Here is a 15,697-nt window from a genome sequence, read left to right on the forward strand (position 1 = left end):
CCATCTCACCAGGGAAGAAAGGCAAGAGCGTCTCCTTCGGACGCTGGGTTGTGGTGGCGTGAAAGAAGGCAGTGTTCACATGGCTGCGTGGGTGTGTGCACGCACACTGCCCATTCCTCAAAGACAATAGTCAACGACATTTTGGGACTGTGGACTCGCTGGGAAGCCTGGTAGCCCTCCTCCCCCCACATCCCCAGCTGCCTGGACTAGGGTGAAGAACCCAGCCAAGGCCCAAGATGCAAAAGAGAACATCTGGACACCCCTCCACCCCACCACACACACACCACTGCCCACAGAGCAAGTGCCTCAGGTCTGGAAGGCTCCGCCCACTCTCGGGCTCTCCATTCATCTGCTGAGCACCAGTGACTGACATTTCCTTAGCCCAGTGAACAAAAGGGTTCTTGCTAACTCAGGCTCAGCCTCTCCCACTAACGCCCTCTTTGGTGACCCTGTCCCACAGGGAGTTGAGCCATAGGCAGTTACAAAAATTAGGCAAGTTTTCACCTACAAAAGAAAAACGGCCATTTAAGATGGCTCAATCTCATCTTTGGCGTCAATGGCATTTAATGTTTTAATAAGGACTGCCGGAAGAGGCCTCCGGTGAGAGTCGTATCCCTTTACAGGACCACAGAAGGGTTCGCCAAGGCCTGCCTTTCCTGACACTGGAGACCACGGTCACTGTCTGTAACGGACTGAAACCAAAAAGGCCCTCCTGGCCGCCTCCCCCGCCCGCTCCCGGGCATGGAGCCCCTGCTCCGGCACATTCACATCCCAACCCCGATTTTCCATGAGGCTGCTGTTCGACTCTTAATACATTTTGGAAACAATGTCTCTCCGACCTTAATATTTGTTTTAAGAATTAAGCTGCAAGCTGAGGGAGGGAAGTAGACCAACCAGTAAAGCCAGTTGCCTTGGACCTGACTCCAAACCCTGATGGCCTTGTCTGTGTCAGAACAGAACCAGACCCCGCGGGGAATTTCTTCTTATGGTTGGGTGCCACCAAGCCGGTTCCGACCCACAGTGACCCTCTGTTCAACAGAATGGAATACAGCCCGGTCTCACCCCCTCACAACGACTGTTATGTTTGAGGCCCTTGTTGCAGCCACTGTGTCCATCCACCTTGTCGAGGGCCTTCCTCCGTTTCACTGCCCATCACTGTACCAAGCATGACGTCCTTCTCCAGGGACTAGGTCAAGCTTTTTAAACAGGGGGCCAGTTCACTGTCCCTCAGATGTGTTGGAGGGCCGGACTATAGTTTAAAAAAAAAAAAAATTATGAACAGATTCCTATGCACGCTGCACATATCTTATTTTGAAGTAGAAAGCGAAATGGAACAACTGGCGGCCTGGATAAATATCCTCAGCGGGCCGCATGTGGCCCGCGGGCCAGTTTGAGGACCCCTGGACTAGGCTCTCCACAGGGCTGCATCGGGGTAGGTCCATGTGGCTTCTCCTCAGGGATGTCTTGCAGGAAGTGAGCCTTGCCAGCTGAAGCAGGGAACTGGCTAAGGCAGCTACACCCTGATCTGACCATCAGAATGTAAGAGACTGGAAAGCTAGAAAAGCGAGGCTCACCAAGCCATTTATGCCTCCACCCTTCAATTAACCCCACATGTATTTATCGGCTGGTTGGCACAATAAACTAACTCAATCCACCCCTTGCCAACTTGGCACCTGTGCATCATTCTTTAGTCTCAAAATTGCAATTAAGTAACACCTACACCTTAACTCTATAATCCTGTGAATTTTTTTGCCCCCACTGATGAAAGTTTGTAAGCCAACTACTTCATGCCTTTAGCCCCCAATTTTGGGTATCCAATTTCTATACTGCCCACTTACATAAACCCAGTGCTCTGAGGAGACAATCATATTTTTTGCCATGAAGAGTCTTCATTCAAGTGGGAACCTTGTGTCTGCATCCATAAGCAGTCAAATCCAGACAGGCCTTCCATAAAGTCAGCAACAATATGCACCAGTTCACAGGCTCAACAATCTCCATCTGGTCAGGTTCTGGTCAACTCAATGTGGGCTGCCTCACTCAGCCTCCACAGGGTGCCCATTGGTCACCTTGCCTTTAGACCATGGGCTCTCACCAACACTCAACAAGCGTTGCCCCCTGGTGCTAGGTCATGAACTTTAGACCAGTCACCCGGCTCTCGTGTTCTCTTGTTCCTGTAAACCAAGTCCACAGGTGTCAGTGGCCAAACTCAACCCGTCTCTTTATTGCTGCATTTCTCCCACTTCCACTCAACAAGTAGATCCAGGTGGTCACCTAGCAAGCATTTTAGCCTGCTCTGAGGCTCCCTTTAACATTCAGTCTCAGAGAGTTTTCTTCATGGTTCCAGATTTTTTCCAGCTTCTGACAAAGACTACTGGTTCCTGAGTACTCCAAAGCACTGGGTGGGGCATAGCTTTCTTTGCAGGCATGGCCAAACCCATCTAAAGATCACATTTTAATGGCTCAAAGCAAGTGGGCTTACAAACTTTCTATTTTCCTACTTCCCATATTTCCCCCAGAAAACAACCGAGTAAACAGTGTGGCTTTATCTGACCTCTGGCTAGACAAGAAAAACTACCACGAGGGAGAGGTCACACAAACATCTACTCTCCATCTTATGATCTGTTTCTCCATTACCTCACTCCCAAGGTACCATAATGTGTTCGTCTGGGTACTTTAGAGAAACAAATCCACAGAAATTCATGTATAAGAGAAAGTTTTATATAAAGACTAAGTGCACATCAAGAAAACATCCCAACCCAGTGCTGCCCAAGCCCATAAGTCCAAAATTAACCCATATGTCCAACACCAATCCACAAAGTCCTCCTCCATCTCACAAAACAGATGCAATGATGCCAACTGCAGGAGGAAAGCCGAGTCAGTGAACGTGTAAGCATCTTAGGGCTGGCAGGGGTCTCCACATGGCTGCTCCAGCACCCAGGGCTGCATCGTAGGTCCATGTGTGGCTTCTCCTCAGGGATGTCTTGCAGGAAGTGAGCCTTGCCAGCTAAAGCAGGGAACTGGCTAAGGCAGCTACACCCTGGTCTGACCATCAGAAAGTAAGAGATTCAAGAACTAGAAAGGCGAGGCTCACCAAGCCATTTATCCCTCCACCCTTCAATTAACCCCAAAAGAGTTTACCGGCCAGGTTGGCACAGTAAGCTAACTAACTCATGGACTTTCTGACTTAGAGTCTAGATTCTGAGCATCCCATTTGCAGAAGGCTTTGAATGAAAGTCAAAGCCAAAAATCCATTAGCAGAATTCCACACGGATGAAAATTCCACTGGGTTCCCTCTGACCATTGACCAAAACCAAAACACCAGCAGACACTGCCGTCAAGTGGATCCTGACTCCCAGCGACCCTATAGGACAGGGTAGAGCTGCCCCCGTAGGTTTCTGATACCATCATTCTTGATGGGAGTAGGAAGCCTCATCTTTTCCCTCAGAGCGGCTGGTGGCTTCAAACTGATGACTTTACAGTTAATAGCCCAACACGAAACCACTACACCACCGGGACCCCTCACCATTGACCAGAGGTGTAAATAGAATGCATTGACAAAAACTGATTAGCTCCACTCTCCCTTGCCAGTCGTCTCCCCTAGGGGCTTGCCTGGGTGGGTCCTGGGTGGAGACCATTGTACTAGGGGTGGCATTGTCTTGAGTTGCCTTCTGATTCATGCCCTGCCCATCTCTGCCGGCAGGCCCTGGACCAGTCTTGTAAAGCATGTCACTGCGTTCCACTCACAGTCCTGTAGTCCCACCTGCAGCTGATGCCTTGTTCTGCTGCCAGTCAGTTCTGGGTGACGGGTCCCTTCCCCTCCCATGTCCTTTGATAAAGCTGTGCATCTCAGCCATTATTACTTCGTCCTCCCTCATCCAGCAGGTGAGGTGCCTTTATCCAGTTTAAGACTTAATAAACATTCGCTTTAAATTGTACTTGAGATCTGGAGTCTCTTTTGTGCCCTCACTCCCCGGCGCCCCCAAACCTTCCCATTAGCAGCCAGGTGCTGTTGACCGCTTGCGCCACCCAGTGGCGAACAGCAGGAAAAACTAAGGGCAGCAAATGGCTTCCGGCTAGATGCTGGATACTCGTGCTTTGTGATTATTACTCCTCATGCTCCGATTATTACTAAGGGCATTTGTAGTTTCAGTCAGCATCACATGGAAGTGTCTTGTGTTGATGTAGCCAAGTACAACACTATTTCTCTAGGAGGACTATAGTTCAGGTCATTTTTGCAAATATTTCCCCGTCTTCTACTTGTGTGGCTCTGGGGGATTCAGATACTCTACAAGACACAAATGCCTTCAACCTCCAGGTGCCCCAGATAAGGATACCACTCCCGAGGAGAAGGCAAGCGGCCTTCTTGCCTCTCACTGCCAACGATTCCAACTCCTGCAACCCCAGAAGACAGACTAGAACTTCCCCTTTGGGTCCCCAAGACTTTAAATCTTTACAAGGGCAGATGGCTTCACCTGTCTTCCTCAGAGCGGCCCGTGTGTTCGAACCGCTGACCTTGTGATCAGCCTGTAGCCCACATGATCAATGTGTATTCCACAACGACACCTCAAACCAAACCAAACTCAGGCACGAAGTCAATTCGGACTGTGCTGCTTTTTCTGTGGCAAGGTCGAAGTAATCGTTGCAAGCAAGGGTTAAGAAATGGATTCTGAAGGCAGACTGCCTGGGTTCTAATCCAGCTGTGTGACTGTCAGCAAGCTCCACAGCCTCTCTGTGCCTCAGGTTCTATCTGTCATTTGCAGAAAACAGTAACACTGCCTCGCGGCATGGCTGTGATTAGATGAGTTAATATCATAACGCACTTAGCACATGCCAGGCCCGGGCTGTCAGCTCATTTAGAATATTATTAACTAATAAACGGGAGCTCTGGCTGCATGGTGAGCGGTACATTGAGTTGTTCACCCCAAGGTCAGCTGTTTGAACCCACGCGCTGCCTTAAGGGAGAAGGATGAGGCTGTCTGCTCCCATAAAGAGTTACAGCCCTGGAAGCCCTCCAGAGCTGTCCCACTCTGTCCAGTGGGATCACGAGGAGATGGGATGGAGCCGATGGCGGGGGGGTTTTGAGAATGAATGAACTCGCTCCATTCAATGGCCTCTCTGTCCCATGTAGGGAGGCTGCCGGGCTTCTCTCCTAGCCCCACCCTCGTCCTTACAGTGGACCAGACCCTCACTCAGTTTTCTTCTTTCCTCCTCCCTGTGGAAAGGATCCCTGGTGACGGAGTGGGTCACACATTGGGTTCGTAAACCCACAAAGTCAGCAGTTCAAAACCCTCAGCTGTTCCACGGGAGCAGCACAGGAATGTCTGCTCCTGGAAAGATGTACAGTCTCTGCTGCCCTGGATTTACTCAAAATCACCCCGATGATCAGCACAGTGAGTGGAGGGCCCATGGGGTATGGAGTCTGGAGCAACTAGGAGTCAGCACTGTAGAAGGCCAAGCAAGAGTCCCCACTGGCTGATCCTGGAATGAAAGGGATGGGCCTGTTCTCACTCAGAGTCACAGCCACCAGAACAAGATCTGGGTCATAAGTGGCCCTGCTCCGGACTTCCCTACACCCAGTATTCTTGTTAAAAGCATGGTCCTCGAGGTTCTCGGAAGATTGAAAGGAGGGACGAAATCTCGTCCATTTGTGTATTGAACAAACAGTTCGGAGTGCCGGTGGTGCTGTGGGTTAGACATTAGGCTGCGAACTGCAAGGTGGGTGGTTCCAATGCACCAGCAACATAAAACTAGCAACATAAAACTAGCTGAGAAAGCAACATAAAACTAGCTGCTCCATACAGATATTCCGTCTCAGAAACCCAAGAGCAGTTCTCCTACTCAAAAAAAATAAGCCCCGAACGCCCTGCTGTGGAGTCCATGCTGGTTCACAGGGACCTCCAGGGCAGGGTGGGGCGGACCCACCCCTCAGTGTTTCCAAGGCCCCCTGTGAACTGTGGACCCTGAGGCAAGCAGCCAATCCTCTGGGCTCTCCATGAGTCATTGTCTTTGATTGCTTTTTTTTTTATAGTTTTATTGGCATCTACTTCACATATCATGCAATTTCATCATCCAATCCTGTTAAGAAGAGTTGTTGGGTCATCAGCACCGCCAAGTCCAGAGCACTTTCGCCTCGCCCGCACAATGGCTCACTCCCTGACAGTGGATTTTGTGTGGGGCTTGAGGTTGAGCGGAATGTAAGGCCTCCTCTGGCCCCTCAAGATGCAATGATGAAACAGACAAGTCCTGTTGGTGCCACTGAAGCACTTGGTTCATGTGTGAAGAGACAGACCATGAGCATGTAAATCAGCGTATTTGCATAGTATGCATATGCAAATAAATCTTGATCAATGACTTGGAAAGCATAAAATATGTATCAAAAGATTTACAGTCTGTGAAACCCCAGGGAGCCCTTCCACTCCGCCTTCCAGGGTGGCTGTGAGTCAGCATTGACTCCCTAGCAGTTGGGCCTGGAGGGCAGCTGTGTGGACAGGGAGCAGGGCGTGCCTTCAGGGCCTGACTCAGTGACTCAGAAAAGAGAAGAGACTCCCCTGAGATCACATAGTGCTGAGTGCTAGCGAAGGCAGTGTGGTCACCAGGCCGCCATGCCTACTGCCCCTTCTAAGCACCTTCGTGCACCCGTCCACACGAGCCGTGGCTCCAGTCACTCGCAGAGATCCACTGCCACACACACATCATGCCCACAGTAACTCACACACCCTCCCAGACACATCCCACCCCCCACACTCAAACACAGACCCACACATACACGCATGCACGTTCGCACACTCACGTCTCCAACACACACACGCAACATACACATAGCGACACTCACGCACACGGACACACACATGCACAGCCCACTCTGCCACCAGGCCTCCAGTTCGTTGTTAATGAAGCTCAAAGCAGATTCTGACAGCTCGTGCCTGGTACTGTTCTAAGTGCTGTATGATATTACCTGGCATACACATCCCTGTGCAGCTAACCACACATGCCCACCCCAGAGTCACAGGGCCATGCCCACACTCACACACAAACGCCTGCCTCCAGTGTCTCACTTACAGGAGGCCTTGTGGTAAAAAACCTTCTTCACCCTGATAAAATCCAACAACAACTCACCCTCAGAGAGACCCTCTAGGACAGGTAGAACTGCCCCTGTGGGTGTCTGAAACTGTGACTCTCTTTTTGTTAATTTATTGTTAATTGGGAGCTAATACATATATCATAACGTTCCATTGTTCAGCCACGTCGAGCAGAATTGTAAGATTGCTACCACCATCAGTTTCCAGTCTTTTTCTTCCTGAACCCCTGGACATCAGCCACCCTCACCCCTGTACCCGCCTCCCCCAACTCCCTTCTTCTACTTGCTGTCCCTATAGGTTCATCAGTCCTGGGTTTCACATACCGAAACACAGACAAACACAGAACAAAACTTCAAGAGGGTGAGCGCCAATGACATGACACCTCTGAGAGACACCCCAGTATGAACAAACAAAACACAGACACAGAAAGTGTTGACAACCAGGCCAGGGCCAGCACACTGAAGAGAGGGCATCAGCTGACAAGGATTTTTAGCTGTTCAGTCAGGCTTATGCCTTTGATCTGCTACGCTAGTCTCTCCAATGCCCTCTGCTTAGTAACCACTTTCCTCCCATCCCTGGAGTTTGGAGAGAAGGAGGTCGCTGGAGGCTGATTTCCTCTGTAGATCCACAAACGTATCTTGGGCTCCCGCTGTCACCCTTAGCCTTCTGCAGACCGGATTCTCACAGTGTAGGCTCTGATACTGTTCCCTCCTTCGATTTCCAACTGTACGATTTACAATCCTTCGGTGACTGCTGACGGTGTGCTTCTTCCACGTGGACGTAGTTGGCATCTCACTTAGATGGCTGGTTGTTTGGAGACGAGCCTTGAGGACCCCAGACGCTATTTTATCTGATAGCCGGGCACCATCTAATTTTGCTAGAGCACCTGTCTCCTCTGTGTCCCCTTCCTGAGGGTAAGTATTGAGCAGGGCTGTGATGTAAGCACTAACTGTTCTCAAGTTACAGCTAGGATTTAGGGCAAGCCCAAAACCCATTCCTGAATCTGTTTTGTTTCATTTATTATTAATTGACAGTCAAGACATATATCATTCCATAGTTCAATCACGTCAAGCAGAATTGTACAAGTGCCTCCACGAGGCCGTAACTCTATGGGAATGAAAAACCTCCCTGGAAGTGGCTGATGGAGCTGAACCTTTGGCCTCGTGGTTAGCAACCCAATGCATAACCACTATGCCACCAGGGCTCCTTTTGGATAAGAACCAGGTGAGGGGAAATGTTGGCTCATCCAGGCGAGATGATCTCCTCAGCTCCATGTGCCAGGAAGGGTCTCCCGGCAGTAGCCCGCTGCCTGGCCTCTCCTCCCTGGGACAGAAGCAACAAGAAAGTGTCCAACAGGTTCGCTGCTCAGAAAGAGGCTGGCAGACCCCTGGGACAATGGCCCTTAGTCGTCCCTCAAGTCAGGAAATTAACTACACCACCCCCCCACCCCTGTGGCTTGGGAAACCAAGCCTCCTCAGTCAAGCATCCCCCAGGGCCCCTCCGTGCGTTCCTTCTGGGGGGTACACCCAGCACAGTGCACCAGAGCTCCACCTGCCACCAGGTTAGAAGAAATCAGCCCGTTGCCATGGAGTGGCCCCCACTCGGGACCACCCCAGGTCACAGGCCAGCCATACTTCCAAGGGTTTTCCGTGGCCGGCTGCTTTTTTCTGAAGTAGATTGTCAGGCCTTTCTTCCAAGCCACCATCCTTAGAGATTAACAGCCAAGGACATGGAGCATTTGGGGGAGATGGCCATCCGAGGGGAGGGGAGGGGAGGGGAGAGAGGGGCTCACAGCAGCCCCCTGGCTGGGTGCAAGCACAGCCATTCCAGGGAAGAAACGGTCAGATCTCCAGAATCTGGAAATGAACTTCCTCAGAGCAATCTGTGCTCACGCGTCCCCGGGAATGATCCTGTGACCCCAGGGGCCCCCAGTCGGAGACCCTTCCAGGCTGTCAGGAGGAGGGAGGGGCCAGCAGAGAGGAACCCCTGTGAGTGCCTGTTGCACATTGTGAGGGTGTGCACTCATCTGTGGGGACATGTGTTATAGACTAAATCATTCCCCACCCCAAATCCATGCCGTAGATCCTAACCCCTACACCTGTGGCTCAAGGAGCCCTGCAGGGTCGTGGGTTAAATGTTGGGGTGCACAAGTCCATAGGTCAGCAGTGCACACCCACCCGGCCACTGGGCAGGAGGAGGAGGAGGCTGGCTGCTCCTGCAGGGATTGGCAATGGCCGAAACCCCAGGGAACAGTCCCACGGTCCTCCTGGGTCCACAGGAGTCCATCTCTGGTCGCACCACACGAGGGGGCGTCACTGATGCCACTGGACTTTCCATGCGGAAGTTGTCGGATTGGACAATGCTTCATTGCATATATTTTAGCCACAATTAAAAAATAATTATTACAGTAAAAAAATGAGTCTATATCTACCGGATGGCAGTGGGTTTGGGGTTTTTTTTTTGTCCTATCACCAAAATGCAAACTCACTGCCACAGCATTGATTCTAACTCCCAGTGACCCTGCAGGACAGGGTAGGGCCACCCTGTGAGGGCATCAAAGCGTCCTCTTTCTCCTGACTGGTCTCAGGGCTGTGGTATCATCCCCTGTGAGCACCCTTCTTCTTCGTTATGTTAATGAGAGGACTGTAGCACATTCTGGAGTGGGTGTGAAATCTCTCCCTCCTGAGAGAGAACAGAGGTGAGGCGAGCCCTGGAGGGGAAAGCTTCCCCAGAGCCACAGAGAGTTTGCCCAGAGATGCCGAAGAGACCAGGCCTCTCTCAGAGCTGACAGAGAGGGTAAGGGGCCTGCCCCTGGGGCGGGACCTTCCTCTCCTGGAAGAATGTGATGTCTGGGTTGCTAAGCTACAGAAGAATACATTTAGGTTGTCATGCGTCACAGTGGTGGAGTTTGGTCTGTCTGCCATAGAACCACTGGGGAATTAAGTCAGGGCGTTGGCATGGGGTGTCGAGGGGCAGAGCTAGTGCCTCGAGGTCCCCACTGCACCTGCCTTGCAAGAGGGTGTGCTGCCAGCTCCCTGTGTGCCTAGAGGCCACCTGAGCCCTAAAGAGATGTCTGTCTGCCCCACTCACTCACTACCATCCAGCCCATGCTGACCGACAGGGACCCTACAGGGAAACGTAAAACTGCCCCTGTAGGTTTTTGAGACTGTAACTCTAGAGAGGAGACAGCCTCATCTTCATCCCTCTGAGTAGCTGGTGGTTTTGAACTGCTAACCTTGTGATTAGTAACCCAAAGTGGAACCCACTATACCACCAAGGCTCCTGATCCCACAGCCATGCTTTACGCCCAAAGGCCTTGTCCAACGCCCTCCCACCGCTCTCTCCAGCACCTCCCCTCAGACCAGAAGGGCATGCTCTGGCCTAGGATTAAGCTGCCTCCTCCTCCCCTGATGGCTCTTCGTGCCCAGATCAAGCCACCATCCTCCTTGCCTCTTTCTCAGGCCTCATGGAGGACCTGATCTCCTGAGCACAGAGCAGGACCCCCTGAAAGAGCCGGGGCCCAACACCAGGGCTGGGGACACACTCCTTACCCGTCTGGAGCAAGCCCGCGTTGCTATCACTGATCTTAAAAAAGTTCTGCACATCCAGCAGCACGCCTGCGGACAGAGGGGCAAGGCTCAGAAACGGGCAGCAGTCTCGCTGGCCTGGCCTCAAATGGCAACTGCCCTGTGTCAGAGACAGGGCCACACTACAGGGCCTAGCACAGGGCCAGAGGCACACACACACACACACACACCAGGGGGTACCCCCACAAAAACTGATGCGCATTTGTTTTGTTTTTTATGTGAGGGCGATAGTGCATTTGGAGTTTATTCCCCCACATCAGACTATTAATCAAGCTTTCTATTTAGAGGTTCTGAAAAGATAGCTTAACAATATGCAACAAAAAGGCCTGATTTGTGGCCGGCGGAGGACTGCTTTTGCCACTACGACAATGCACCTGCTCATGCAGCCATCTCAGTGGGCTGGTTACTGGAGAAAACCAGCATGCCTCTCATTTGCCCCACGCAACCTGACTCACTGACCTCACTCCGTGCGACTTCTTTTTGTTTCCAGGAATGCAGAGGGACATGAAAGGACCGTAATTTGAGGAAGTTGAAGAGGTGAAGAAAAAAACGAGGGGGGTGCTGCCAGCCATGCAAACAGATGAGTTTGAAAACCGTTTCCAAGAACGGAATAGAAGATTTGACAAATGTATCAAGTGTCATGAATAGTACTTTGAAGGGGATATGGTTGTTTTGCTTTTTAAAAATTTTAACACATAGCTTTGAAAAAAAAAGTTGGGGGGTGTACCCCCCTCGTACACAGAGTCATCGTCACCCAGACAGGCTGATACACACGCGGCTATGCTTCCTCACAGGCATCCTCCAAGAAATACACCCACACGCACAGACACGAACATGTCAGGCCAGCTTCTTCTAACCACACTCATGCACATATATGCTGAGCTGTACACAGAAAGACACAACCACAGGCATACATGCACAAGCACAGGGCTGCCGTTCACACTATAGTCTGAATAACTGGCAGCTCCCCACTGCACCACAGTGCACAGTCACTTAGACCACCGTGTCAACGGAAGCCTTCAGTCATTACATACAGCAGCCTTGCTTGTGCACAGACGCCGGGGGCATGCATGTTCATGCATGTACATACAATGATATGCATGCCACGGCCCACACACATGTACACACAGGCTTATTCTACCAGAGGCATGCACACACCCCTGAATGTATACATATACACAGAGCTTCAGAGACTTGTGTCCCATGTAAGTCTGTCTTTGGCCCCACCTCCCTGAAGGTTCAGGCTTCTGCTAGTCACCAGCCAGGGCTCTGAAACCCCTCCGGGTTGTGGTTAAGCCACAGGCACTGAGTCTAACACAGAGAGCAGAGGCTGGCCGGCCCCTGAGCACAGGCCTCAGCTCCCTGACAAACTCTGAACCCCTCCCCTCCATGGGACTTCTGCAGGTTACAGAGGAGGAGCCAGCGGAGCCAGCCTGCCCAACACTTCACTCCTGGAACTGGGGGAAACGGAATTGGAATCCAGGAGCCTTGGCGGCTTGGTGGGTTACGTGGCGGGCTGCTGCCTGCAAGGTCAGCTGTTCAAAACCACCAGTTGCTCCCAAGGAGGAATATGAAGCTTTCTACTCCAAGAAAGACTTAAAGTCCTGGACCCCCCAAAGTGACAGTTCTACTCTGTCGACAGGGTCTCTAAGAGTTGGAACTCACTCGACAGGAGGAAGTTGGGTTTTGATTGAAACTCAAGAGTCCCAGTTGGAGGCACGCTGTCCTCCTGCGGGGCTGGCAGGGGAGGCAGAAGACCCCAAACGGGGTGCTACAGAAACTCCCACATAGTGAGGAAGGAAGCACCCCCTTTCTCACCCCCAAACATCAGCCAGCTGCTGAAGAAATCACCAAGGATCAGAGAAGGGAAACCAAGACCTTTGTCCAGACCTTTCACAGTAGCCTGGCCTCTTCCCCCTTCCCTGGTTTCTAACCCCCTGAGGGAGGGAGGCTGACACGTTGGTCTTTCCTTGTAAACACAAACACACAGCAGGTGTGCAGCAAAAAACGAATCCACTCAAGGGCACCTCCCTTGGGTTATCCTCAGCTTCCATCCTCTTCTCTGGTGGGGCGCTCTGGGGGTGACCGGGGACCCAGAGTTGGGCCCAGCCTTGCCTTCCGGCTTGCTGGTCAGAAGAGGGGACTCGACAGCTGTGCGTGCGAGCCACCAGCCCCTGCAAGCACCACAGCTGCCGTGTGGTTTCACTTCTCCAGGCCTCTGTCCTCCGAATGGCGAGTGGCGACCACAGCCTCAGCTTCTCCCACGGCCAGGGGAAGTGCAGGGAGGGGCCACTGTGAGGTGGACCCGGGAGCGGAGGGCCCAGCCAGGGGCCCTCCAAGGCCCATCTCAGGGACCGCTGGAACCTCCATCCCGAAGCTACCCAGCTCCCAACTGCCTCCTTCCTGTTTCTTCATGCAACCCACTCCCCATGCCCCACCCCCACCCCCACCCCGGATACCAGGCCCACCCACGCGGGCCTCTTCACCAGAAGCTCACATCTGAAGCAACCCTCCCACTTTAAAGAAGTTTCTCTGGCTCCCCATGGCCCCACAAAGGAGAGATCACGCACCCAGCCTGGCCGGCAAGATCGTGAGCTTCTCCCTCGGCCACTGGACTGGGGTCAGGCAGGAATTAGATGTCAGGAGTCCCCTCACTGGATTCCAGGGCCCACCAGGGGCTCCTGCCCACAGTCAGTGCTCAGTCAATCTTGACTGAATGACTGAGTGAAGGAGGGACAAGAAAGGAGAAGCAGACAGAGTGAGGAATGAATGAGTGAATGAATGAATGAATGAATGAGTGAGTGAGTGAGTGAGTGAGTGAGTGAAGAGTGACAGGGGGAAAAAACCCAGGGAGAGCCTCAGCAATGAGGAATGGATGTGTGAATGAGTGAGTGAGTTGAGTGAGTACTAGGGGGAGAAGAGCCCCAATCCTGAAGAATGGCTGAATGAGAACTTGCTGAGAATACAGAAGCAGTTGGAGCCCGGGGGCCAACAAGGAGGAAGGAAGAGTGAACAGGAAGGAAGGTGGATCTTGGAGGACTCACAGCAGCCTGGGAGCCCAGAAACAACCCAGCAAGAGGTCTCTCTTACCTGGGAGCTAGACCAGGCTGCTCTGACCTCACAACCACCCCCAGCAGGTCCATCCAGAACCTCAAGGGCTTGCCTGTGAGACCCTGTAATCCACCCCCCACCCCACCCCCACCACTGCCCGCTGTCTTCTCCCACTCACACCCCACCGTGTCCTCTGCCCCCACAACCACTGCGTACGCTCCTGGTTTGGAACTGGAATCGAAATTTCAGTTCCCCATCCCAGCCCACCACCTCCAGGCCTGAGACTATCAGACACGTGCAGCAAGAGAAGAAAGGACCCTAGATGGAAGGCCCCCAGGAGATATGCAGCCCCAGCTGGTGGCCGGGCAGCTGGAGGGCAGGGCAGCAGACCACCCCAACCTCCTTACCAGCTATGATGAACCAGTTCATGTAGTTCAGGAGGTTGATGTAGCAGAGCACGGCAGCCGCCATGTACGCTCTCCCACGGGACAGGCTCCACGGAACAGGTACAGCCAGAGGGGGTTGCTGGCCTGAGGCCAGCGCTCCATAGTGACCGCCCAGCCCCTCTGACCCAGGATCCGGGCCCCCAGTGGACATGGCCACCACCACGCCAGCCTGCAGCTCCTGTCCCAGACAGGGTGCCGCGGTGAGGAGCACCAGCTCTGCACCGAGTCACTTCCTGTGTGCTCCCAGACTCCTGACCTCAAAGCAGTTGCCTTAACTGCTGGGCATCTTATCTATCGCAGGTTCCTGCCGAGCCCACCGCAGCCTCACCCTGAGGTTTCGCCATGACCAGCTCGGAGGCCTGATGGGGGACAGAGGCTCCTGGCCCCCTCACCCTGCATGGGTGGACACTCCGGGGTTCCCTCCATCTGGTCGGTGGCATGGTGAGCATGAGAAGCTTCACAGGACAGAAGATGAGATGGCTGCAGGAGGGAGCTCTGCTCTTTGCAAGGAAAGCTGGCTGGCTCCACTAGGGATGGACGTGAAGTAGGGGCTTAACACCAGCTCCAGTGTGGGTTGGCTGGGAAAGCAGCCCCAAACAGGATTGTAAGTGGAAGTTGGCATCTGCTGAGAGCCGAGGGTCTCTCTGGTGAAAGGAAGAGAGCTCGTGGGCAAAATTTAGTGGTCACTCAGTCCAGTTTCCTGAGGATCGTGGGCTGGCTGCAAAGCACCCCTCTGTTGTTGGCAAGGCAGAGGGGCAGGGAGAAAGAGGAAGGCCCTTGAGGAGATGGACGGAAGCCCTGGCTGCACAAAGGGCTCAGGCACAGGTGCAATTGAGAGCATGGCACAGGACAGGGCAGTGTTTCGTTCTGCTGTGCGTAAGGTCGCTGTGGGCTGGAACGCCTCCTTGGCACCACGGCAACAGCTGTCATCATTAAGGGCCACTGAGTTGGCCCTTGACTCATGGGGACCCACGCCTGACACAACAGGGCAAGACAAAGTCATCCTGCACCATGATCCCCGTGATCAACTGGACCATTGTGAGCCATGCTAATTTTGGGAGGACATCATCAGGCCCTCTCTTCCTAGTCCATGGTCATCTTGAAGTTTGGCTAACGCCTGTTCAGCATCGTAGCACACAGGCCTCCATGAACTGGTAGGTGGCGGGTGCACAGGAGGAGCACCGGCCGGGAACCAAACTCCTGCCTGGAAGACAGGGATCCAAGCACTGAACCAGCAAGGTCTCAGAGCATCCCTCTGCTTGTGCGTTGCCGTGGCCGCCGGGTTACATCTAGCTCCCAACCACCCTGCAGCGCAGAGAAGGTCTGTCACCCCACAGGGTTCCCTACAACGTCGTCTTCATGACTAAGGGAGCCCGAAGAAGCAGCGATGCTTTTGAATTGTGGTGCTGGCAAAGAATTCGACTTTGAAAGTACCCTGGACCGCCGACAGGACTAACACATCTGTCTGGAAGGAGGACAATCAGAAGGCCCCTCAGAAACAGGGGCGTACTTTGGACAGGTTGTCAGGAGGGAC

At 52.9% G+C, this 15,697-nt stretch overlaps 1 protein-coding gene across 1 annotated transcript in view; it reads right to left on the reverse strand.

Moving 5' to 3' along the window:
• The window catches only part of SPNS3 (SPNS lysolipid transporter 3, sphingosine-1-phosphate (putative)), a 53,645-nt gene extending 39,331 nt beyond the window's left edge, over positions 1 to 14,314 (reverse strand). Inside the window, exons 1-2 of the mRNA XM_075559593.1 lie at positions 14,125 to 14,314; positions 10,631 to 10,696 (exon numbers count right to left, since the gene is read on the reverse strand). Of these exons, the coding sequence (XP_075415708.1) occupies positions 10,631 to 10,696; positions 14,125 to 14,314 (256 nt within the window). The remainder of the gene's footprint in view (positions 1 to 10,630; positions 10,697 to 14,124) is intronic.
• Positions 14,315 to 15,697: the final 1,383 nt, after the last annotated feature.

The sequence above is a fragment of the Tenrec ecaudatus genome, chromosome 10, assembly GCF_050624435.1.
Source record: "Tenrec ecaudatus isolate mTenEca1 chromosome 10, mTenEca1.hap1, whole genome shotgun sequence".
NCBI classification, from domain to species: domain Eukaryota; kingdom Metazoa; phylum Chordata; class Mammalia; order Afrosoricida; family Tenrecidae; genus Tenrec; species Tenrec ecaudatus.